Source organism: Brachyistius frenatus, unplaced genomic scaffold (genome assembly GCF_029030835.1).
Source record: "Brachyistius frenatus isolate BFR_SWC_R1_liver_20210118 unplaced genomic scaffold, ASM2903083v1 Contig_3, whole genome shotgun sequence".
NCBI lineage: Eukaryota > Metazoa > Chordata > Actinopteri > Embiotocidae > Brachyistius > Brachyistius frenatus.
The window spans coordinates 11,094,998-11,121,750 of record NW_027210602.1 but is presented as its reverse complement, the minus strand read 5'-3'; the positions used below and the strand labels follow the sequence as shown (position 1 = coordinate 11,121,750).

The following is a 26,753-nucleotide window of genomic DNA, read 5'->3' as shown; positions in this document are numbered from 1 at the left end:
TCCGAAGACTGAAATTGTGGAGCCAGAAGGAAATATTAATCCTCAGACCTAGGAAAAGAAACTGTTACAATTTGTACAACCAAGTAAATCAATGTGGAGAGTCTCAAATCAAAATATGATAGTGGCTGGACAAAACAATGAATGTAGACCTAAACCAATAGCTAATGTGATTCCCCATTGATTTCGCCGTATGAGTTTGAGGCCCACTGTCATTCAGATGAAAAACTGTGTTGGTGAACCAGTGCCCTAAAATGAAAGAACTTAAAATTTTACTGTGGGTTTATTTAATGAAAATGTAATGTTATAGTAAAATACAAGATTTAAAACCACGTTTTTCTGGGCTTTAAAAAGGTCTTTTTAATTTTTTTTTTACCATTTTTATCACAGCAACTTCTGAAATACAATAAGTCGACCATACCACTATTATATTGTTATGCCCAAAAATGGTGAAGCACGGAAAGCACAGGGATAATTAATAATATCAATAATGGCTTTAGTCCATTCAGTTATTGGAACAGTGTCATCCTCGAGAGTTATTCCCTGTGTTTCTCCTGCTAGGTCAAAATGTCTGCTGTGGAAAAGGCCTCTGTTTAAAAGGTGCCAAAAATAAGTATATCAAATGCCCTGAAACCCATGAAACTGCCATCTTTCTTGCTTGAAAATACATATCAATAGTGAAAAGCAATATGGGATCATTGGAGAGATGTTAGAATAATTGTAAAATAATGTCATTTTTTCCCCATGTTTATTGGAGGCTGCATTACTTGCTCTAGTATTTGAAACATATATGAATACCGTTTTTTTTTACTTCCAGTGCACAATGATTAGTGTATCATTGTGACTTTACACAGAATAATTTGGCTTGTATAAAGAAAGCAGTCGTTTGATCTGAGATAGCTGTCTGCATGCGGTGGGGACGGAGGCTGGCGAGGCAGAACTGCTGTGATGTCAACTGAGCTGATCCACCTCTTCCTCCGAGTGGAGCAAGGAAGCAGCTCCATGAGCAGATGTGGAGCTGTTACAATGAAAAGCATCAAATAGACCTCACCTGTATGTTGCAGTTCTGTCATGTGTGACTGTATAATTGCACATTGATTTAAGTCAGAGTTGCTACATCCTTGTCAGATTTGACCCAGGTGCCCCCCCCCCCCTTCAATTTTATTCTTCAGCACAGGGTTCTGTCTTGCTGCGCTGTGCTGCATTTGATAAATCACCATTATATATATATATTCATGATAAAACTGGATCTCATGTTGCAGCCTGAAAAAGCCACAGTGGATGTGCGCTCATTTCACCTCTTTTCATTTTATTATATTTTATTTTATTTTACTTTGGAGATGGGGGGGTGGATGGGATAAAGGGGGGCACTTTTTGTTGATGCAGAAATTTTCCATTTCAGCTTGTTATCTGCGCTTTGTTCAAAAGCCAGCATCCGCGATGGTAAGCTATGCTTACCATAAACAGCTTTTTTTCATGAATGTAAAGGCAACTTTTCACTGGAATTTACGGCCGGTAACCAGTCCCTCCAGGAAATTGCAATCTTGTGATTACAATAATTACCACAAATTCAAGCAAACTGCCATATTTGCGTGAGCTTGCAAATTTTTTTGGAAAAAAAATTTCATCAGCAGATGTTGTGTTAAGTCATCAAAACTTGCATTATTACCAAAAATAACTTCTGCTCCTGTATCATCATAAAATAAAACTGCATTGAAGAATACCGGAACAAGTAGAAAAACAAGTGTTGGGAGTTTAAAGGATTTCTTTTTTTTTTTTTTCACATTAACATTTTCTAATTAAATGCTTATTATCAATGGAAGTGATTACATATTACTGTATGCTAAAATAATTTTTATACACGTCAAGTTGAAAGAGACTGCACTTGGTTTTTGTGCATGCACATATCTGTGTGAATTAACGTTAATTAAAGAGTATCTAAAGCTCTTATTTTGACTGCTGATATTATTATATTAGGTATACGGCACTATATTAGTCACCGTTTCTTCTGTAAAGCCAAGAAATCATTTGTATTCAGTTTTTTTTTTTTAATCTACATTTTTCACTTTTTTAGAAACAGGGTTGAAGACAAGTAGTAATATTGATTCAGTTGACTCTTGCAGTGTTATTTCCTGTTGATATGGCACTTTGTGTGTATTTTACCTGTGAAATGATGAAAGAAAAAAGTAAAACAATTACAAGAAAACATTTAATAATTCAACTATGAAGATTACAGCTATAGCATGCATAGTAACACATATACAAAGTACTTCAAAGGCTTCAAATATCAAGGATTAATACAATCAACATTTCTTAATTAGTGGTGCAGGTTTTTTTTTTTTTTTTTTTTTTTTAAGTCCACAGAGAAGAAAAACTCATGAACTGCATGATAACACATTAAATACCCCTGTGTGTAGAAAGTAATTACAACATCTGCCAAATTATTCCAATTCACAGAAAAATGAGACAATCTGTTAAAAATCAGTGCAGGCTATTGCTTTCAGTTATTTTTTGTAGTGTCTAGGATTAAATATTTTACTCTATGGTGGATACTTCTACCAGAAATTGGTAAAGCCATTTTCAATACTACACATAAGGTCTTTAAGGTGACTCAACAACTGCAACAAACTCTCCTTTGACTTCTTTATGAAGACAATCATGGCATTTTCACTTTTTTCTACTCTACCAAATGAATGCCATTAAACAGAGGATTCAGTGTTATAATTCTGACATTTTGTCAAGTCCAGGCCCAGACTAATGGGAGGAAGTAATGAATTACATTATTTCCTGTTACCATAGAACTTTTAGTGAACATGTCCTTTCAATGTTAATTTTTTTATTTACTTTATAAAAATAAAAAAAAAATCATACAGTAGGTTTTTTGCTACTTAAAACACTGATCTAAACCACCCCAAACCTAATCACTGACATCTTGTGGCTTTTCTTGTACATTTAAAGGTCTAAAATAGTGTACAATGATATTAAGATTAAAAATAAAAACATTAAATAAAAGAAATTACCAACCGCCCTTGAGTTTAGCTATTTGTTGCTTAGTTTCAAGAAAGAAAGAGTTCGGAACATCAAATGCAAAATTGTGTTCATTCGCCAATAATAAACATTTTGGTTTTTTAACATGAAAACATGTACAAAAAGTAGTTTTGCATTTTTATGACGACCAAAGAAATAAAATCGTATATTTTACTGAAATACACTAAGAAAGATAGAAAAATAGTTCTCGTATTACAGTTGGCAGCAGACCGGCTGGGCTCAGAGGAGGTGATGGTGGCTGGTTGGTCCAGTTGATTCACATGATGGAGCAGCCTCTTTTAGCAGTGCGAGAGTCTCCCTGCAGAATCAGGAAAAACAATTATAGTCCCATTCAAAACACAAAGCTACAATCAGGCTGAGACAGGCCTAATTGAGTGAGGGTTGTACTACGTAGTAGGATTTTTAGTTAACGAGGTAACTTGGTGTTTAACCCTGGATTTTCCGGACTATGAAGGTCCTTCACCCCGATACATTGCCACCGTAACTTATGCTGCAGACTTAACTGGCTTCAGAGTGGGTGAAATTCGAGATAACAGCTCAAAACATATGAAGGCACTGCCTGCTGACCAATCAACTCTCTTGGAAAATGGCATCACCAATCATGAAAGATCCAGTAGAGCTTGGTGCACAGAATAGTGAGAGCAACGTTGTGAAGGGCAGAATGTTCACAGCTACAAAATGTTTTCCCGGGAATTTTTGTTGTTGAGATATAAATTCTATTTCATGGTGCTTTTGTACACCGATATTGTCCAACAACAATGACAGAGAAGCATTAAAGCCTTGTACCTAAGATATGAACACCAACATACAACTTTGTTTTATATTTATTTATTATTTGCTTATTTGCCACTGCACATAATGCGAATGCGAGTCCCTGGTTTGGGCCCCTCAGTCATTCACTAGGAATGGGGCACGGATTTTGAATATTTGAAAAGTCGTTATAATCTACAAAAGCAATTAGTTGTTTTTTTTAACCAGCCCCTGGTTGTAATGTGTAACTCCCGTCAGAAGGTGGCAGTAAAGCACCTAAAAGATGCCTGCTTAGGATATTCGATTACAATTCAAATAGTAGTTTTGTTTGAAATGCCCATTTACTTGCTCTCTTCCCCCCCCTCACACCCTTCCAATTTCAAATGATACTGTCAAATAAAGGCATAAATAACTTTTAACAAGATAAATAATTTGTACTTTTCAAAGCAATAATTCAAAATTTGGGGGTGAAAAGATGTTCAAGATATAACCGAATAAAGCAAGGGTATTTATGTCCGCCAGGCAAGAAGCCAATATTTTTAAATTGCTCAGTCAGATATTGACCGATTTTAGACAATCTCCGCTACACGATATCTCTACTGACAACATGTAGTGGTTTAAATATAAAAAAACACAACAATTTCATAAGACAATTTTTTTTCACCCTTGATATCAAGACTAATATGAAAAATCTAAGTATGAGAAACCTGTGGCTGCTGTGGTTTAAGTGTTGTCTCTGTGTTGTTGAGAAAAACTGCAATATGTTGGACTATTGCCTGCTAATAAATAAGCATGTCATTTTACATGAATGCATTCATACATTTTGAAAAGGGAGATGTATTTTAATTAAAAGAAACAGTTTCTGATTTCATAGTAAAGCATTTGTTCTATCAAAAAAACCTTGTTTTTTCATTCCTTTAAGGGTAATTTTAACAAATAATAATTGCAAAATACCGAATACCATGGGATGGTTATCATATCTTAAAAACCTTATACTGCTAATACATGTGCATTTTATAGGACTTGTATCCTAAAACTACTCTGTACTCAGCTGAAGCCTCACCTGTTGATGGAACAGATCTTCTTCAATGACCTCTACTCCATTATCGTCGTCTTCACCCTGCTCTTCTTCTACTCCTGTCTTGTAGGTAGTGGTCCTCTTTGCCACCTCCTAACACACACGCACACACACACACACACACACACACACACACACACACACACACACACACACACACACACACACACACACACACACACACACACACGTCAACACGTCAACACGTCAACAGACAGAGCACTGAGGGAGTGACATGACTTTGAGATGGTGGATAGATGTTTGTGTGTGGATGATGTCACCTCTCCCTGAGGGTTGATCAGCACGACATGGACGTCTTCCCCTGATCCCCAAGAGAAATGGTTCTTCCACACCAGGTCTGTGGGAGGTTTGGAGCTCACACCAGCATCGGATGCCCAAATCTACTCACAGCGGACGGAAAAGCCCTTATATTCAATGTAATATCACATTGAGTGACCAAGAACATGCACAAAATGGTGTCTCTGTGTGTCTGCTGGCTCGCTACACTGTCAGACCACTAAAGGAAGAAAAGGAAAAACTTCTTTCTCTCTAAATTTCTAAAAACAAAATTGTATGATAGAAATGACTCAAACCTGGATATGACATTTATAATTTCTGTCGGACAAGAGGATTCCTAACGTGCCACATGCTTACAGTTGAAAATTATAACAATTTAAGTACAGACAAACGCTTACCATCACTTTGTGGCCAGCCTTCAAGACATATTTGGGTGTAAACTTGTAGGTGGCTGTAGTATTTCCAATAGTCTTAATCATCTCATAACCTCCCATAGCTTGGTCCTGAGATAGACAGACAGTCATTAACGCAACAAAGACATGTATTTAATACACAAAAATTACACCACATCTCAAAATAAAAGATGTACATGAAGCATATAAAAGCATTTAATACACAAAAACTCAGGAGCTCACCTCAACTCCGCTGTTGTAGAAGCACATAAACTTGCCATCCGTGTCAATCTCGTCGATGCAAATTGATCCTGTGGCTGAAGCAGAGTGAGCGATGGACACCGAGCTGCTGGCTTCCCGTTCCTCCACGTCGACACGTTTCCTCTTTCCCTGAGTTGTCCGCACGCTGTGACTGCTGGATGAGGCTCGAGACACTGTGACGCGAGATGAAGGACTGGGAGACAGCTTCAGTCTAGGGGAGGGAAACGCCGCAGTTATCTCTCGATATCCAGGCCACTAAAGCGCCTCAACATGTGTTGCCAGAAGACAAGAAATGTAACTATGCAAGCGCAACTTTGTGGGTCCTTACCTTTCTTCTTCTCCCTCCAGAAGTTTGCGGTAGGCATTGATCTCCATGTCCAGGGCTAGTTTAACATCCAGCAGCTGTTCGTACTCATTCAGCTGTTGCTGCATCTTGGCCTGGATCTGAGCTACCTCGCGGTCTTTCTCTGCCAGCAGCATGCGACTCATGTCTTTCTCCTGTGCCAGAGCTGCCTCCAGCTCCATTATACGCTCACGCCATCCATGATTCTGAATGTATACAAGAAGGTCACAGTCGGAGATGGAAATGTTGCACAACTGTCACAGAACTGGCAAAGACTAAAAGGTCTATTGTGTCATTTTACAAGCTTTCAGATCTACTTTAGTAAAAAGTATCACAATAAAAATTCAACCTTCTGTGAAACATTGCTGAGTAACACAGCTGAGAGTGTATTTGTTTAGTCAACGTTTTTCTCTAATGTTTACACTACACTTCACATCCCACCATTACCTGAAGCAAAATGCCTCAACAGCCTTTGGTGTGAATGCTAGCTATGGAAGGAATTTAAAAAATATATATATATATTTTTTTAAAAAGCATGATTTTTTTGGTAAAAGATAGATAAGAAAATGTCATAATTGCTGTTGCTCTGATGACTTTTTAAAGAACACACAAAGTGCCATAACAGGAGAATGACACTGCAAGGGTCGACTGACTCGATATCGCTATCTGCCAAACATCTCGCTAATTCACAGGATTCTATACCAACATTATGCATTCTATGCTCATACACCAAAGTGGGAAGCTGCCTTGAACAAAGCTTTGGCAATAAGGTGAGTGTGTAAGAAGCACCTTAATTCACACATTGTCAAATGAAGACATAGGCTAGCATGAACTATTTTGCATATTAAACATTTATGAATTTATGGATAATGGAAACAGCTTAACAATAATTAAATGCATTTATTCTGGAGATGTTTTCACTCTAAATAGCATTATGTTGGAAAAATAAACTTGTCAATCTAAAAAAAAAAAAAAAAAAGATATTTTCTTTATCGTTTTCTTTTTTATATTCATAATATTGTTGTTATGGTACTCGTATGCCACAACAAACAGATAATTTGTTATTCGTGGTCAGCTCTGGAATTCCATATCATAAATGGGTGGTGGGGTATCTTCAGGTCAGCACTGATCTAAAGGGAGTTGGCTTTATCTTAACACACCATGCACACTAAGACTTTTGTAAGTGCAGTTGCCAACTTTGTTGGCTTTTACAGGGTTTTTAAATTCTGCTGCTTAAGAAACAAATTCTAATTTCTGTGCAAAAAATAAAAACTTTAAGAATAAGATAAAATGTCAACCTCCTTTTGCAGTCCTGCCAGCTGGGTGTTGAGGCTGTCTATCCTCAGGGCGGACTCTCGGAGCTCCTCTCTGGCCATGTTCGCTGATGCTCCGTTCGTCTCGGATAACCAATGCAGGTCTTCAAGCTGGAGACAAACACAAATATGGTTTGAGGGTCGGCAGCGTCAACACGGTTTCTCTCAACACGGTTTCCTTCTCACACTCTAAAAAGAGGAAATGTGCGGTGTCTGTCATTTCCTGACATGCACGAAGTGCTGTTTGTTATGTTGCAGTTTTAATTTACTGCGAAAAAAAATTCATGACAGATTGTTTATTACTTGCATAGATGATTTTAACTGCTTTGTGAAAATACGAAATAAGGCCTATGATAGTATTTTGGCAATATCATCTTAATGTTTATTATGGAGTAGGTATGCTTGTAGTATTTTCTTGACCACCTGAGTGAAGTCAAACAAATAATTATTTCCTTTTATCAAGCCTTAGGTTTGTTTTTAATTTTCATGCAGTAAGAAAGAAAGTAAAAAATAATAATAATAATTTTAAAAAAAAACCGCAAATGAAAAACAACCTTCTATTTCAACATAGTGCATCAAACACAGTCTGAAAGATTGTCACCGTCAAAGTCAGTCACAGCCAAGTAACTAACAAAGACGAACTTGTCCCCCCTATATTCACATACTCCTCAATCACAGCCACATTTCCTGCTCTCTGTGGGCCTCATTTACCAACTGTTCTCAAGAAGAAATTTATACTAACAGTTTTTATAAAGATTCCGGCATTCACAATGTTGTCTTATTTGGGATTTGTTCTTGGGTAAGAAAAGAATCTATGCACTCAAGAGCACACTTACGCACTCACGAGTGCCGACATGCCGACAAATAATTGGTTATATTATAGTACTCAATCTATAATTATATTTTTCAATAATACAAGTTTTGAACAATTATTTTCATTGCTTTACTAAGCATTATGGTTTTGAATAAACACTACACTAACACTCCAAGGACTAGACAACAGCTTTGCTGTCCAAGTTCTGCATTTATTTCTTGGAGTGTTTCTGGGATTGTAACCCGTGTTTGGGCTGTTCGCTCCTGGATGTCCAGGACCATCTGAGATCAGAGATGGGGCGATTAACCCCACACTTGCCCCCCAAGATATGGGGGCAGATGTGGAGATATGTTATTACCTTTCACTGTACGAGACAGTCAGTCCACATTTCTCCTCCTACAGAGGCCTTTTCACATATAATGGATTATAATGGGTAAACATTAATTGAACACATATGGAGAGAGAGAGAGTGTGTGTGTTCATACTTTGGATACGTAGGTGCTCTCCATGTTGTCCTTGTAGATCTGGATCTGCTCCTCATTCTGAGCCCTCATGTCTGCCAAGGCCTGAGTTAGTTTATATTCATACTCTTCCTTCCGTCCAGAATCCACCTCCACCAGTCGTGTCTCATACCGCTGCCGGGCCTCCTTCACTTCCTGTAGCACAGCACACAGTCATTATTCAGACTGTATTTTCAGGTTTGATGATCCTGTTCACTTAAAGTTAGTCTGTTAAAATAAATGAAATATAAAAGAAAGTGATTCATTCATTTAAAGGAACAAAACAAACAAATAAGACACATAACCCTAATTTAAACTCATTGTCATCATGCGGTTGTGGCTCCATTTCTCCAACAGCATTTCCTTAAGTCTCAGGGAGTCACATCTAGCGGATGTTAAAGAATGACTCTGGTGATGTTCAAAATGTTTTCATCTTGACAATAGATCCTATGAACAGAGCCAAATCAACAATGAATATATCCAACAACAAAGTATTGTACATGTATCCATGTCTTTTCCACCTCAATACTAACGAACTAAACTTCAGTTAAAAAAACAAACAAAAAAACTACCACTGACAACAAAGAAAGGAGAATGATCGAACGGGAGAACACCGTTCTGCAGCTACAGCACTCAGAACCACAGTTCAGATTATAATGGATTCAGAACTAAGTCACACAACTGCTCTGCATCATCAAGTCATTTACACTGTATGCCATATAGTCTGCACCAGAGTTGTATCTACTGTGACTTAATAAGAAGAATGATTCTCACCCCGTCATGCATGCTCTTACGGAAGTGCAATTCCTCAGTCAGACTCTGGCAGCGGTTTTCCAAGTCAACGCGCAGGAGCATCTCATCTGCATGGTGCTTCTTGGCCTGAGCAAGACCTGTATCCAGCTGACAACACATCAAAACAACAGGCAGTGCTTTAAAATCAAGTCTAGACAAATGGAAAATTAATGTTCCAAAGGAGGAGGTAAATGGGCAAAGATGATTTTTTTCAAAATGTGATCATTTTCAAGCCACAGCAGTGCTATACCTCCTGGAGCTGGTCCTGCAGGTCAGCCAGTGTGGCCTCGAGGGACCTCTTCTCAGACAGCGCAGTAGCCAGCATGGCCTCTTTCGAGTTCAGCTGAGCCTCCAAGTCCTTAAGTTTGGCCTGCGCTCCTGCTGCCTCAGAGTCCTTCTTGTTGTAGCTGGAAGGTGGACAAGGCATGATGAGTATATATGGATGACAATGGAACAGTCAGGCATAAATAAGTAGAAGTGCAAGACAAGGTTATTTATGTGTGTGTGTGACAGCTGCACAGACACATGTATATTAAACCCCATTTACGAAACAGTTGGGACGCTGTGTAAAATGTAGATAAAAACAGAATGCAATGATTTGAAAATCCCATATATCGATACTTAATTGCAAATATACCAAAGACAACATATCAAAAGTTGAAACAGAGAAATGTTATTATTTTATGAAGAATATGTGCTTATTTTGAATTTGATGCCAACAAATCTAAAAAAAAAAGTTGGGAGAAGGGCAATAAATGAGTGGAAAAGTTGGGTAAAGATAAAAGAAACACGTGGTGGAACATCTTACAGCTAATTAGGTTAATTGGCAACAGATCAGTACCATGATTGGGTATAAAAACAGCACTCTCAGCAGCGAAGACGGGGAGAAGTTCATCACTGTGAAAAGACTGCATGGGAAAATAGTGCAACAATCTAGGGATAATGTTCCTCAACGTAAAATTGCAAAGAATTTGCCGATTTCAACATCTACAGTTCATTATATCATTAAAAGATTCAGAGAATCTGGAGAAATCTCTGTACGCAAAGGACAGGGCTGACAACCCATGTTGGATGGCTGTGATCTTCGGGCCCTCAGGCAGCACTACATTAAAAACAGACACAAATGTCTTGAGGAAATCTTAGTCTGGGCTAAGAAAAACTTCTAAGAACAAAAACAAACATTGTCTGTGAATACAGTTCATCACTACATCCACAAATGCAGGTTAAAACTCTACCATGCAAAGAATAAACAATATATAAACATGATCCAGAAACACCTTTCCTTAGTTTTTATAACATTTGTTAACGTCACAATGTAGTCTGTGTAGTGACGTCACCGGTCTTCGTTCAATTCTCTTCATTCTACAGGGGGCTAGAAAAGCCTTATTCCATGAGACCTTTGGAAAACTTCAATTTCCCTCGTTTTGGAGCTCAAAATGTGGGTGCAGCCTTTAAATCTACAAGGTGGAGCAGTACCAACTACTGTTAGTTGGTATAGTTCAGCGATACTCCTGAGCATCACTATTGGAAGACAACATGACTGCAAATTGCTAGGAGGAAGACTCTATGTATGCACTCTATGTATGCACCAGGGTTGGAAACTAATACCTTCCATCCGCCAAATACGTGTAATTCTGTGTAGTGGCCGGTGAATTTCCTTAAACAATCAGCAACAGTCAGGTAAATAACAGTAGTGTATAAACAAATTTAAACAAAAAGTAATGTTACATACTACAATGCAGATTCAGTGTTTCATTGTCTGAAAAATAAATTGTACACCTATAACAGAAAAAAATATTATGGTATCAACTTAATATCTGTGCACCCGTTTAATTTCAGCTCAGTGTGAGCGTTTTATTGACGGTTGCACTCGATCTCCTCTGCTATGTTTCATAAAAAGTGGAGCTGACGTTTTTTGGAGCCAACCTCTAGTGTAACCTAGTGGTATCACATCTTAAGGCCCTTCCGCATCTGCCTCATTTTTCAGACCACTTTTATATACGGTCAGTGGTCCAGGGTGTACCCTGCCTTCACCCAAAGTGAATGTAACATGCTCAGCTAGACTATGAGTGCATGAGAAATACCCGAGACACTTTTACAGCAATATACGATAAAACCAACATGTTCCAATAAGAATGCTGTTTCTTAAATTGTTTTCAAGGACAACACAGGAATGTATAAACTGCCCAGAAAATATTTGGGAATCTAATCAAGTGTGTCTCCGAGGATTGAGCTGTAGCAGTGGAGGTAAAGCACAAATGTGTACGAAAAATGTTTTATTGTGCCGCATGCAAGCAAAGGTTTCGTGCACTCGCAAAGTGCTCCCTGCCGGGAGATTTCTACATAGCGGTCTGTCAGGGCCAGAAGGTGTCGAGGCCTATAAAGTTGGACTGTGATTCAACTGAGAAGAAGGGGTGGGAATTGGATGCAATTTGTGTCTATCGGGTTCTAAGGGTAATTTTAATTGACAATAAGAAATGGTAAATACTGAGTACCATGATATTTCCTGAGACAGTCATCATACCGTGAAACACTCACATGGTTGCACCCCTATTTTGCATGCCGTTTTTTGTATCTCTGAATTATCATTAGTAACAGAACATCTTGAGGTGTGATTTGGTTGATTACGTTGATTACCTTGGGACCGCAAAGGTTTAGGGCATTATTTTTCCTTCTTATTGCTATAATAATATTTTTTTCATGGATCAAATAATTGCTTCATGAAAAAGTTATCACTAATATAATCTACCTTGACAAATTGTATGGAAATGAGTGTCAATAACAGTTGACAGTCCACCAGCGCAGTAGACCACTGGGATTTGTCCTGTCATGCCTGATGGCCAACATGCCTCTGATCTCAGGTACACAATGACATTCCCTTACTTTGTGTATGGAACCTCTACGCAAAACTGATGTACATTCCTGCTGTCTTTGGTGGAGGATGTGCAGCCATTGGCGACTATCAGTTGTGCAGACATGGATCATATTTAAAACCATCTATCAAGTGCCAATTAATCAGCCAAATCAATTATTTGTGGACCTCTAGCCACAATCAAGATAAATTGCTAAAATAAATAGACAAAGTTATCTAATGGGCAAAAGCACATGGACTCAAACAAGGCTGCCAGTGCCACCTTTGTTCTGTTGTCAGAGTGCATGACTCCACCAACTTTCCCCACCCACAGAAACAAAAATACATCCTCTGTTCAACAACAGACTCCCCACCTCCACACCTGACTCCCCAGGCTGAACAACAGTTGTAGGGAAAACACATCTTTCAAGAATGCACAATATGCTGTTCAGTGTGTCTGCTACATCTATCGAACTATTGATTGTCATGCATAGGCTCATGAAATCAAAGTTGCTTTAAGCTACATTGGTTGCAGCCAAAGCAACATGAAAATAAATGCATCTGGAAGGGGTGATATTGCTTTGCTTCTGTTTGGAAAAAAATAACTTGGTAGGACACATTCTACTATTAATGACAGAGTTCAACTAACAGGCACTTTATTTCTGAAAATGCAGCTGAATCACACTTTCAGGAGGAAACACCCCACATGATCTGATGATGTTCTTTAAGTTATATTCATGTTCTTTAAGTTAACAGCTGCGAGTAACTGCTGCTGGGGCTGCGCTGATGGAAACCAATAGATCAGACCTGCATCTGGTCATCCAGGGGCGGGTTCTGATCACCACGCCCCTTTTTGGAGGAAAACATTGGGACTTTTTCCACAGACTTTAACGTAAAATAGCCTTACTAAATCAATCCCTTGTGAACCACTGGATCAGAATGACTTTGAAAGACGACACGGCGGCACTGTGTTTAGGTATTGTATTTTCACTCTACCTGCCGTAGAAGACGCTAGATAGTTTAAAAAAAAAAATAATAATAATAATAATAAAAAAAATGTAATTTGATCCTTAGTTCCTGGATGAAGATTTGCAGATTGCGTTGAGAGCAATGGAGGAAGTTGAGACTTTTCTTCAAACATCTGCTTTAAACTAATGGGTTTAAATAATAACACTATGCCGAAGAGCTGCTGTGTAGTTATTTGCCCCAACAATGATGTTGGTGCAAGTCATCTCCCCGTTATGTCCTAAAAAAGATCCTGATGGAAGGGCTCTATGGCACCACTCTATAGAAGGGAAGACTGCAGTGATGTGACTAAGGAGGGATGAAATTAAACGTTATCATTTATCCAGCATGTTCTCTGGCAGGCAGAGGCAAATATAACCCCTAGACATAGTGCCACAGTGTCATTCTTAAAGTAATTTTGACCTGATGGTTTACAATAGATTGGTTTAAGTAAGGCTATTTTACATTGATGTCAATGGAGAGAGGCCAATGTTTTCCCCCAAAAGGGGGCGGGGACGTTTCTGGAAGCCAAAGTTCCCGGATGTGCTGGTCTGAACTATGGCTGACAGCTATAACAATGAGAGCCCGGCATTGTGATAAAGTTTATCATACAAAATAAATTGTGCAGCACTCCTAGCAAAGTAGAGCTCTTGAATTCTGTGTAAACCCATTTTTCTGTAATCATTTACATAATGTGCAAACAACTGGTCCACTATAGACCGAGTCATAGTTTAGTAGACATCGTGTTGCTGCTGTTGAGTTCTGTGGGATGTATGTCAATATACGCCCATTCATATTGGTTAATACATAGGAGCTTTGTGTACAAACACAAGACCCAGTATCCGATCAATTAAATATAGATGATGACATTATGTTGTACACTTGTACACCATAATAAACTGAATAAAACCGAAATACTCCATACTGCACCAGTGTTTGTACTTAACTATCAATGGCTCTAAAGCAAAGCCAGGTCAATGCATTAGCAAACTAAGACTCCTGCTTAGGACCCCAACGAGTATTTCAAATGTCCCACTAGTAGTTTAAGTTTTGTTTTGTTTTTTGCGATCTACATGATCAGTCAAAAATGCAAAACAGCCTGAAGCTGATTATCCTAATAATGATCCTGAGGTCCGGTTCGTATTAAGACCGAATAACCTGATTAAAGTGTCAGGGGCTTACTTTTGTAGAAGCTGCTCATGGTCGGATTTGAATGTTCCCAACTCGATCTGCAGCCAGGCCCGCTCTTTGGAGGAGTCATCCAAACACCTTCTGGCGTCGGCGAGCTCCGTCTCATACAACGCTTTCAGCCCGGTCACCTCCCGACTCCTCACTTCTTCCTTCTCGTTAATTTGTAGGTGCAGTACATCGTTTTCAGACTCCAAACTACGAACTTTGTCTATGTAAACGGCGAGACGGTCGTTGAGGTCCCTGAGCTGTTGTTTCTCTTGCAGCCTGGTTATCCTGGTCGGGCTCCATGGTGCGCCGCTGCCACACGTGCTTCTTTGACCGGTAGGAGTTGCAGCCGCAGTCGCCATTAGTAGAGAAGTGGCTAAAGAACCAAACAAAACCAACAGACCACTTGTGCGAGTGTATCAAATTCTATTGAAGCGCTCAACGACAAACCGATACCTGCGGAAAAAGAAATAGCCAAGACGTGTATCCTGTCTGTCATTAACCGCATGAAAGAGGGGGTTGGCTTCCTAATATGGCGGCTGATTGAAAATGTTACGTCACGTACCACCAGCCAATGGCGCGGCTCGACGCAATGCGTTCTACCGACTTTAAGTTTTGGGTATGTTCGTGAGCGTAACCGATGTATGCCGAAACTGTCTGGAGTAGGCGCAGTCTATTTACACGATCATTTTCATACCCTGATTATAGCGGCTGAGTGGCACATATGTTTGACTTATGTATGACTATGTTTTGCTTCTCTGTAGAGCACTTTGTAAATTCAGTTTTTAAAGGTGCTATATAAATAAAGTTATTATTTTTTTATTATTATATTATGGTAATAACCCAGGTGTAAAATAGTAATTCACTTTTATAGATAAAATCACCAGTCACCACAATTTCTAGATGGACATTAGTGTTGACAATTCAGAATCTGAGATGAATGTGAAATACAGTCTCAATCGCCCCTATTGTTCCTGAATTATGTTGGTACACAATGGCCAGAAAAAGGTTTTTCCAGAATGTTTTGTCTCGGAGAAGATGACTTTTTGGGAAAAAAAAAATAAAAAAAAATCCACTTCATTATTAGATACAGTTGTGGGTAGATATTATGGTATACGTAACAGGTTCTTCTAAAAAGAATAGTCTAAAATGGCCTTGGCAGATTTGTTGGTACACCCAGATAAGAAGAGAAATAACTGGGTTATATTGATATTTTAAATTGACTGTTTTCTTCAATTAGTATCACACATGTCTTCAATCTTGTATTCAATTATTTAGCCTATTTAAATTAAAAAAGGTGGTTACTTTCCTGTTTGGTATTATTGTGTGCGCTACACTGAACATGGACCAAAGAAAGTAAAGCAGAGAGTGGTCTGATCAGAAAGACGATTTCAGACAAGCATGTTTAAAAGGAAAGGCTTTAAGACAAGTGGCTTGATATCCTTGTGACTACAGTTATTAGCAAATATTATTTGCAAGTTTAGGATAAATGGGATTGGAGTGAAGTTGCTTGGATGTGGCTGCAAGATGAAAATCGATTCCAGATTGAACAGACTGTGGAAATGGCAGACAAAAAAAAAACAAGGAAAACTTCCAAATAAATGCCAAATTCCAAGTTCTAAGTACATCAGTGTCTGATTGCAGCATTTTGAGCGCAATGATACCAGTGGAAGACGACCCAGGAAGACTCCACATTTGAAAGAAAAACTTAAAGGAAAAAAGAATGGAATTTGCTAAAATGCTTATTGTCAAGCCATTGAGCTTTTGGGAGGACTTCCTCTGGACAGATGAGACAAAACTAAGTCACATCAGCTCTGTATTCATAGACAAAAAGATGATGTTTTTCAAGAAAAGAACACCATAACTTCTGTTCAAGTAGTGGAGGTTCAGTTCTGGTTTTAGGGCCATTTTGCTGCCTTAAATCTGTGCCGAGCACATATAAATCTCAAGACTACCAAGACATTCTGTAGCAAAATGTGCTGCGCAGGGTCAGAAAGCTGTCTCAGTTACAGGTTATAGGCCCTCCTATTCTGGAGTGGCCTTATATGAGCCCTGATCTGAATCCTTTCAAACATCTATGGAAAGAGCTGCGACATGCAGTCTGGAGAAAACACCCTTCAAACCTGAGACAGCTGGAACAGTTTGCTCTGGAAGACGAGACCAAACTGCCTGCTAACAGGTGCAGAAGTCCCACTGAGTTACAGACGTTATTTGTTTGCGGCGATTGCCTCTGAAGGTTGGGCAACAAAACATTAGGTTAAAGGGTCCCATCAAATATTTTCTTGTTTGTTTTGTTGTTCAAAATATTATGTTTAAACGAAAATCAAAAGTAAAGTCAGATTTGATTAAATATGGAACAAAGAATGAAAGATGCTGATTACTTTTGCCAGTTTAAAGTCATTTATAGGACATTGTAGTATCTTTCTTTCTTTCAAGGAAGGGTACCAATAAATGTATCCACAATCGTAAAATGTTCTTCATTCATTTATTTAAATCTACTTGGAAAAAAAAGCAGATTCTTTTGTTAGCTCAACGTTATAGCAATACAATAAATGCGTCAGAACCAGAATTTGTCTAAATATCATCATTACCATGAGAAATATTGTAATTACTGAGCATGTACTTGTTATGCATTCTCCATTGTTAATATGTTTGGTGTATATTGAAATTGTTTCTATAATATTTCCGCTCTTTTTTTCTGAGTCTTAATGGCACTACAAGTGTTTCTTTTATCACAGCTGAATAGTTGATCATAGTTTTTTTTTAATTTTGTTTCTTTAACTATGTAAATAGTTTCAGAAAAGTAATATAAAGATAGTTACATGCCGATAATCAGTCAGTAAATAAATATATATTTTATTTCAGAAATAAGTGAAAGAAGAGTGTTTGTTCTTGGGTCAAGTTGCAGGTTTCAATAGAGTGGTTAAAGCAGTAAAGAGCTACATTCAAATGAAAGCTGTATTTCCAGCAGCTTATACTGCATTTATGGTTTATATCATGACTACAAATGAATAATAACTATCTTGTATAACTGTATATTAGACAACACTGGTATCCAGTCTCCAGTGATGACCGGCTTTGACTCAGATGTTGTTGTATTGTGTTTACAAGTAAACCTGGTAATGTGACAATATTCTTCTGTCATTAGGCGCCAAATCTCAACTAACACAAATCTAGAACTGCTGGAATAATAGCTTAGCTTTCTACATTGGTCATTTGCACAAGCAAGTCCTGTTAAACATAAGATTTAAACACTAAGGTCTTCAAACTGCATATGAAGTGTGACCAGCAGCTGTAAAATAATGATTAATTATTTCTGTAAATGTAGAATAGTAAAACAAGGAAAATAAAAAAACTCTCAATAGTTTCAGTTGCACTCAACAAATACTGTGTATCAATATTGTGTAATATAAGTGATCAAAACAGGACATTATTACACTTACAACAGTAAGTATTATGACCCTGTTATTTCAGAACTAAAGACTTTGTTTTGGAGCATCAGTGAAGTCTGAGTATCTTTGGGGAAGATCACAAAACATAGTTTTATTTTACAGTTGAACATTTCCCAGAGGAGTAGCACACATTGGTCACATCTGAATGGTGCTCTCTTGGAAACTGGGATGAGACATGGCAAAACAAAAAGGACCAAGCATATAAACAGTAAATGATGCGAACAAGAATCACATGACATTAGAGGTGGTGGGTGTGACACAGCAACAACCCACACATACCTTCCATCCCATAACCTCCATATACAGTATCGACAATGACACTTTAATTAGTCCAAAGGCACATTATCTTCATCTATCGTCCATTAGTAGGCTCAGCTGAATCTCATTCAGGGATTTATGTTTTTACACCATCAGCATGCCCTCTAGCTAAGCAGTAGTTTCCATTAGAGGTGGATGGGTGATACATCCTTGTTTACATTTTGCAAATGACCAAATGAGACCGTCTTGAATGCGCTTTTTGTTGCCAAACGTACAGACTGCTTTAACAGCTTCAACCCTTTTTTGTTTTGTTTTGCGATTGTGTAACTTTGTAAGGCTAGGCAATATGGACAAAATCGAATATTAGGATACCTCAATATCATGATCAGATCAGATTTTAGATAAATAACTATCAGTAATGTGGTTATAATAGGGAAAAGGTGAATAACAGAACAGCTATGAACAGTCATGTAACTCCGGAAAATGACACCACTTTGCTGTGCAGCTTATCATATTACAATATCTAAAATTGATATCTAGTGTCACATCAGGATTCAATATCAATATATTGCCCAGCCCCATGTTCTTGATATTAATGATTCAAAATGTTGTAATATTATCAAGAATATTGTTCTCGCTTAAATACCCTGAAATATTGGATTATTTGTTTTAGGGACTAGCACTCAGCCCTACTCCACATTAGGGACACTTTCACTTAGTATTTCGTTCTGTGGTTTGATACCCAACACAGCCTGGTCAGCAAGAACAAGAAGAGCCTAATGTTCCCATCCTCTGTACAACTAGTGTGTCCTCTGGCTCAGAGAGCTGCCAGATCCTGCAGCAGCCTCTCTTTCTCCTGCTGCAGCTCCACCATGCTCTGCTTATTCTGCTCCAGCCGGTCCTCCAGCCACTGCAGCAACGGCCCGCTTACCGCCGACATCTGGCTGCACAGGTTCTTGGTGAACACCGAGCCGTTGTGGATCTTGGTGACGGGGTCCAGGTGCGCCAGGCTGTGGATCTTGCGGTAGGTGTCCTGCTCCTCCTGGCACAGGATCCGCGGCAGCTCCACTGCCGACTCCAGACACACTTTGCCGATAGCGTCGCGGGGGACGACGTGGACAGGGATCTCCACCCGCTCGTACTCCGAGCCTTTCTGGGCCTGTACGGACTGGAAGCAGGTGTACAGCACGCGGCCCGTCTTCGTGTTCTTGTCCTCGATGAAACAGGAGAATATGAGGCCAACGAAACACTGGTCCAGCATCTGATACATAGCCTGGGTCCGCACGTCCACGTGTGAGGGCCACACAGTGATGTGCGGGTGGGAGTGGTACCAACCGACGACTCGCATCGGCCTGCCGGTCATGTCGGCCAGCCGCTCCGCCTCCGTGGAGGCCGCCGACAGCTGCTCCGGGGAGATCTCCACCCGGTCCTTCCTCTTGTCCGAGCGGCGGAGGATGATGACTGAGTGTACGTGGACGATTCGGGTGGTTTCCACTTCTCCGATACACAAACCCATCACCTCCTCCTTTTCGGTGCTTAACGCATGGTTCATGCACACCAGAAAGGCGTCTGACTCCAGGTGGACGGCACTCACTGCCATAGTTTTTGCTTAAAGTAAGTGTTCTGCCCGGAGAGAGGACGAAAACAGAACCCGAGCGGGATGTAGCGTTTCTCTTCCGTGTTTGGAAGTGCTACACCAAAAACATTCCGTGCTGGTGACGCTAACAACATGTTCCCATTATCTTTCGAGTGTTTAAGAAAAAGAGAAAATCGATGTAGGGACGCTATTCAGTCTTTTTCCATGTTATATTATGTTTTGTATGTAATCACATTAAATAAAATAGTTTTAGGGTGATTTTGTAAATCGACGTTTTTTAAAATGTAATAAATTCTTAAATCATTTTGTGGCCTAAGTCAAAATAATAATTGTCCTACATAATAATGATGGTGACCGGTGAAGTCATGCATTTAAATATAATTTTTTTAAAATTAAAAGTAAAAGTAGTCATATTAATTATATTACTATTGAGTTACAATGATAATAAAATTGAACTGTTGTGGTAAATTTGATTACTGTTGGTTTTTTATAACAATGCATGAAATTGTTTTGCAATCATTATACAACTGTCAGATAAATCTTACAAAGAGATTTGAATGTCTTGAAGTGTACGTGGCCTATACATCTAAGGACCTTAAACCTGTAGCCTAAGTACGGCAAACCTTGCAGTCATTGGTGAACATCATAGTCAAGGGAAGCCAAACTGACAATACAAAGTTTATCAGCAATGTTATTTTCGTGTTGTACACAATGATCATAAATCATTGAAAAAAAAAAATAACGTTTTTTTTGGTACTTTAACCAGATATAAAAGTGCAAATGTTTACTCAAATAAAAGAACACAAGTAAGAATGAACATTTGAATGTGTTAAATCACGACAGATTCAAAGCAATTCCCCTTACTGTACAAATGATTAAAAAAAATACATTATGTATATAGAGGAAATATAATGTATTAACTGCACTTTGGCTTCTTTCTCTCATAACTGCCCATCTGATGCAAAGTTTGCACCTGAAGCTAATACTTTTGTAAAACAGACTTCATTAGTGTACAGATACAGACTCTTGAGCTACATTGATGTGCTGTAATTTTCTGGATCAAATCCCATCTCTACTCTTGGATGACTGTATATGCAACCATGAATTGATTGAGGATTTCTCTCTTAATAATCAAAACAGCAGTTTATATGTTTATATGAAAGTATTACCATGGAACATGACATAACTAATGCTGAGCAGGTTATTTTTTTTAACACCCCCACTTCTCACAAGTCTAAAATTTACCACATTTTGGGCTCTCAAATAAAGGAGAACAACTGCAAACTTCCCCTGAACCAACTGAGGAGTCAAAGCCCATACTTATGTCTATTGTAATATGTATTTTGTTGGCTTATGTTTAGGTAATTATTGGACAAGTCCAGTTTATAGTTTCCTGATCATTGAATACATTACACAAATTAAATTAAAATGACAAATGAATCAAATCATCAACCACTGAATCATGAAGTAAGTTGAATCTATTTAAAGGTGTGGATTCAAACCACATGTATGAGTTCAACAGCTGCTCCACTACCATCTGAACCAAAAATACCAAGTCCCTGGTAGAGCGGCTGAGTGAATGTGGTCTGGACTCTGTGGAGGAGAGTCATGGTGTCAGAGACGCTGTAGAAGGACAAAATACCTGCTCTGTGATCCAGGTACACTCCGATTCTGGAGGACCGAGGGGCTGAGATAAAAGTGCTGGTTCTGTTATGTCTGAACTCGTAAGTGTCGGTGAAACACTCCAAAGCCCAAGATTTGTTATCATTTCCAAATCCACTTTCATACCCTGTTCTGCTGATGTCCTTGTACGCGACTGCTATTGAAATTTCATATTTGCTCTTCTCCACCTCCCAGTAATGGCGTCCGCTCAGGTTCTCTTCACTCAGGACTTGAAACATGTCAGTGAATCGGTCTTTATGGCTGGAATATAACTGCTTTTCACTCATCACTGTTACTTTTCTGTTCACTTCAGACAATGCCAGGCATGTGTTTACTGTGTTTGGATCCAGTGTGAGCTGTTTTGAGTATTGTAACTGCTCAGCTCTGGTCTCGGGTTCTCCTTGTGGCAGCAAAATGCACGCTTTAGTCTCAGTCAGCGAGATATTTTTCAATACGTCACTAAGGATGCCCTGTAGTTTATCTTTGACCTCAGACAGAGCCGCTGTCACATCATCAAAGTACAGCAGGTGACGGATATTGATGACAGGTGAGTCTGTGGACTGACTAAGATATGACAATGAGGAATATTTGCGTAGAAACTGAGCATGGTCCTCTGTGTATGAGAGCTGCTCCAGCTCAGCGTCTTTCCTTCTCAGCTCAGTGAGCTCCTGCTGCAGCTTCTTCTTCAGCTCTTTGACCCGGTTGACTTCAGTTTTCTGCTGGGATCTGATCTGCTGCTTCACATCAGAGTTTCTTTTCTTGATAATATGGAGCAGCTTTGTGAAAATCTTCTCACTGTTCTTCACAGCTTCATCAGCTGACCAATTGATCACTCCCACCTCCTCCTGAAGCTCCTTCATTTCCTTCTCTCTGTTTTGTATTCTTCGTTGGATCTTTTGTCGACTTGTTGCGATCTCTCCCTGCCGTTCACCCTGTTCTGCTGAGGCTAAGACTGTGTCATGGTCAGTATGTTCATCCATGGCACAGAGAATACAAATACACTGCTGATCAGTGCGGCAGAAAATCTTCATTATTTTACCATGATGAGAGCAGATGTTCTCCTGAGGCTTCTTGCAGGGGTCGACCAGCTTGTGTTTTTCAAATACAGGAGATTCATAGTGAGGCTGGAGGTGTAGCTCACAGTAAGAGACCAAACACTGCAGACAGGACTTGACAGCTTTCAGCTTTCTCCCAGTGCAGACATCACAGGCCACATCTGCAGGTCCGGCATAGCAGAGATCAGCTGGAGCAGCTTGGAGTCCTGTCCTTTCAAGTTCCTCCACTAAATCTGCTAACATGGAGTTTTTCACCAGGGCAGGCCTCGGTGTGAAGGTCTGTCTGCACTGAGGACAGCTGTGGATTTCCTTCTGATCCTCTTCATTCCAGTGGACTTCGATGCAGTTCTTACAGTAGCTGAGTCCACAGGGAATAGTTACTGGATCCGTCAGGAGATCCAAACAGATCGAACAGCAGAGTTTTTTCTTGTCCATCAGGTTTTGCTGCTGCGTCATTTCAACTAAAAAAAAACACTGCATGTGAAATAGTTTCACTTTCCCACACAGGATAAACTGATCCGAAACCACTGCTCAGTTTTCTTTCTTCATGGTTCCTTGCTGATCTGAATTACAGGGTATTCATTTCACAACATGTTTGGTTATACCCATCCGGACACTGTCAGATCTGCAGAAGAGGCACAGAGTAGGAAACATCTGAACTGAATGGAACAGGCTGTGTCGGAAAACAGGAAGATGACTGGGGTTAGGACAGATTCATTCCAGGAAGAGGAGTGGTTTCAGAGAGGCGGCATGTGATCACAATTATTGTGTGAAGCATAAAAGTTCAACATAACATATATACAGAATGTCATATTTAACGCTTTTTCTCTAATGGTATAGAATTAAAACATATTCTGACAAAATGAAGAGTTACATACGTTGATATTTTCAGCCAGTCCTCTGTTTGGAGCACCTTTGTTGCATTACTTATTTCAAGCTCCCCTACAAGTCCCTCCCCATTCAGGACTGTGTTATGTCAGACTTTAGAACGGGAACAATGCCTAGCTCTTATCTTTTATAAACAGTGCCCATGTTGATTTATAACAGGAAGCATTGATTATTTGACCGCACAGGTATGACATATACTGTATGGTTTACATTGGTTAAATCAATAATTGCAATTGATGTTCAGCTTTAGCAGAGTATAATAACTCAATGGTTTCTGAAAATCCATTTAACCTCTTTTAGATTACATGAAAAGTTGGTTTTGATTTAAAGTGTAAAGTCCGGTTACACTGGATTAACTATTACCTCACATCCTGTCAGATTTAAAGGTGATTATTAACTATTTGACACTTCTGGACCATCAGTTTGGCCAGGCTTCTTTGTCATATCTGTGTTTGATCACCAGGTGTCCTCCTTTGCTTATTTTTTTACTTTGTGCTACTTATTTTCTATTTAGCCAAGTTTCCCTCCTTTCTTTTCTGTGTCCTGTTGTTTATTTGTTTCTTTAATTCTATTGTATGTTTATTTTATTTATTATTTTATCCCCTTGTGGAATAAAGATGAGCAAACATGATACAATAATAACATAGACCTGGGATATTGGCACTCAAACATCAACATCAGCCAACAGTTTGTTTTTTAATACTCTTCAACTTACTCTAAAGCGGTACTAAGTCACAGATGACTCCAAAGTATCAGCAGAGCCAACAGGGCCACTAAGTTTATTACTAAAAATTCATTACTTACAACCCTTTATTTTGCTAACTTGGAAAAATGGAACAGTATGTTATCTATGGTGACCAATTAAAGGGAATGAGTGTTCTGAATTATCACTCCATTTATCTGCCTGACTTGAGCCTGTGCCTTTTCCTGCATTCATGCCACGTTTGAACAACAGTATCAATGGAAAAAAAATCTATAGCTTGAATTTATATATATTATATGAGATAATCAGCTCATACTGATTAATGGAAATAAAGCATAAACTAGACATAAACAAACAGCATATGATATGGAGATACTGTATTTTGCTGGCTATGTGTAATACTCTTCAGTACCTGATTTAACAGATACAACCATGTCCATATTTCCTGACCAAAGAAATGGAGAAACATGACATGCTGAACTCTTAAATCTCCATGGCAACAGTTTGCTGTGGGAAAAGTTTGATTCTGAATGTGACTTGACAGCACATGCATGATCACACATACAAACATTCTCAATAGCAGTAAATCAATAAATAATGAATGATATAACAACATGCTCAAAAACAGAGATCTGGTGTTATTCTGTAGCGCTATGTATTTTCTTGTTGTCAACAAACCTCATTAAAAAACTAAATCAGCAGTCAAAAATGTGATCTCATTAATTCTTTCCTCAGTGCCCACTGAATTTATCTGAAGACAAAAATCTGAAAAATCTGGCAGTTTAATGTGACAAAACAGCTCAATAATTTACCAAAACAGCAGGACATTGCCGTTTTTAAGAAATATGTCTTAAGCAGTGGCAAACAGTACATTACCTGTGGACTATTTTCTGTTGTGGATTGATATACATTTGATGCTTTTTCAAAAGTCAAAACAAACCACACAATGTGTGTGTATGTTATTGAAGGAATATGTGCAGTGCAACAGTGCCTCATTCACGTTTTTAATGGTGTTTGGACAACAACGGACAAACTATGAGGTCAGTTCATTGTTGGTTTTATTCTTTTCATGAGACTTTTTGAAAAACACTTTATCACTTTTTCTTTATCACTCTTTGAGCTACTTTAACAATTTATGTAAATGTTATACATAGGTTTTGTTTTTCAGTTGAGGTTATACATATTTGAATTAGTGTAAATCTAGTTGCAGTAGTTGGTCTCTGTGCAAATATAAGGAGGCCATTTAGTCACTCAAAACACACCAGGATTGCACATCAGTGTACTTTACAAAGCATAACTTGTCATAACAGCTCAAGGTTATTTCCTGTTACAGTGTTTGTTACTATAAAGCAATGACAGGAAATTAATCTGTTTCCTAGCAACCTATTTCCAATGCAGGGGTTTTCGGAGATTTATCTGTAGACCATGTTTTTTCTGACATTTTAATGTTGTGCCATTATTCACATGTAAACTTGCTGCATTGCTGTCACGCCTTAAGCCCACCCGATTTGCTGTAAAAATAATGCTTCTGCAGTCAGTGTTTTTTGATTAATGCATCTGTTTGTCTGCTACAGCATCCAATCCAACATCTCTGTCATTTAATTTCTCTTCTTTTCTTTTTTATTTAGTCATGCAACATATCTGCATATCTGTAGAATATTTTGTTTCCACCTGTTGAACATTAAGTCCAAAGTGAATGTTCAATTACACTTTAGGCATTAGTACCCTGAGGATGCAAGTCTCTTCAAGTTTGATACATGTATAGGCTATCTACCATACTCATATGATGGTGCCTTCACTTGCTGCAAGAATTATCAGCTGTACATTTCTTGTATGGGGTTCCTTGTAGTGTACTTTTGGCTATTGTAGTGTACTTTTGTAGTGTACTTTTGGCTATTTTTGTACTCTCTGTTTCTTGACTTAAAGTTTCAATATGTTAACAATTAAAATAAAAGGTCATATGAAGATTATTTATTTTGTTGTTTTCCGGAGGGGTGAGGGAAAAGTCAATACAGCATAGTATCGCAATATTTTGAGTGGCAATATGCTATTGATACATAGATGCCAAGTATTGCTATTTTAATATATGGATATACATAAATAGATTTGTCATCGTTATTGTACCATTTATGACAGGTATATAAACCTGTCAGCTGGCTGACACTGTTGCAGCGGTATCAAGCAACAATCATGAATATTTGTAGTTACGATTTTTGGGATACCACCTTCCGAACATTAAAGAAAGATTTAATTTTAACACACAAAATGTATCAGTTGGTTAATCTGAAGCCGTGACCTCTCCATAAACGCGACCTCCTTCTGATATGTTCCAGAAAATATACAAAACAACAGCTGGGTGTAAAAGAAGAGATTTATCGATGAATATTTACACCAAGGATAGATATGAATATTTATTTCTTCAAATGAATTATTGATAAAATGAAACAGAATTAATTGAACTATCAGAGAGTGATGGTGGAAAATTAATGATGACGCTGTGAAAAACTGATTTAGTTCCTTA

At 38.6% G+C, this 26,753-nt stretch overlaps 3 protein-coding genes across 3 annotated transcripts; all 3 read right to left on the bottom strand.

Moving 5' to 3' along the window:
• Positions 1 to 2,192: 2,192 nt before the first annotated feature.
• On the bottom strand, positions 2,193 to 15,125 carry lmnb1 (lamin B1). Its single transcript, XM_069706411.1, has 11 exons — positions 14,624 to 15,125; positions 9,836 to 9,992; positions 9,568 to 9,693; positions 8,779 to 8,949; positions 7,465 to 7,590; positions 6,152 to 6,372; positions 5,806 to 6,034; positions 5,569 to 5,673; positions 5,155 to 5,274; positions 4,859 to 4,966; positions 2,193 to 3,343 (listed from the first exon to the last, which is right to left on the bottom strand). The coding sequence occupies exons 1-11, from the start codon at positions 14,977 to 14,979 to the stop codon at positions 3,302 to 3,304; spliced, it is 1,761 nt and encodes a 586-aa protein (XP_069562512.1). The 5' UTR covers positions 14,980 to 15,125; the 3' UTR covers positions 2,193 to 3,301.
• Positions 15,126 to 18,134: 3,009 nt separating this feature from the next.
• On the bottom strand, positions 18,135 to 20,028 carry brcc3 (BRCA1/BRCA2-containing complex, subunit 3). Its single transcript, XM_069706437.1, has one exon. The coding sequence runs from the start codon at positions 19,925 to 19,927 to the stop codon at positions 19,145 to 19,147; it is 783 nt and encodes a 260-aa protein (XP_069562538.1). The 5' UTR covers positions 19,928 to 20,028; the 3' UTR covers positions 18,135 to 19,144.
• Positions 20,029 to 20,557: 529 nt separating this feature from the next.
• On the bottom strand, positions 20,558 to 23,220 carry LOC138625475 (E3 ubiquitin/ISG15 ligase TRIM25-like). The gene has a single exon (XM_069706424.1). The coding sequence runs from the start codon at positions 23,119 to 23,121 to the stop codon at positions 21,421 to 21,423; it is 1,701 nt and encodes a 566-aa protein (XP_069562525.1). The 5' UTR covers positions 23,122 to 23,220; the 3' UTR covers positions 20,558 to 21,420.
• Between the last annotated feature and the right edge of the window lie 3,533 nt (positions 23,221 to 26,753).

Excerpts from the sequence above, each read along its gene's own strand:
- lmnb1 (XM_069706411.1), bottom strand. The coding sequence starts at position 14,979 with ATGGCGACTGCGGCTGCAACTCCTACCGGTCAAAGAAGCACGTGTGGC. Across the intron at positions 9,694-9,835 it reads TGCAGGACCAGCTCCAGGAG|CTGGATACAGGTCTTGCTCA; the intron begins GTATAGCACTGC and ends ATGTGTTGTCAG. Across the intron at positions 7,591-8,778 it reads AGAGCACCTACGTATCCAAA|CTTGAAGACCTGCATTGGTT; the intron begins GTATGAACACAC and ends GTTTGTCTCCAG.
- brcc3 (XM_069706437.1), bottom strand. The coding sequence starts at position 19,927 with ATGGCAGTGAGTGCCGTCCACCTGGAGTCAGACGCCTTTCTGGTGTGC.
- LOC138625475 (XM_069706424.1), bottom strand. The coding sequence starts at position 23,121 with ATGCAGTGTTTTTTTTTAGTTGAAATGACGCAGCAGCAAAACCTGATG.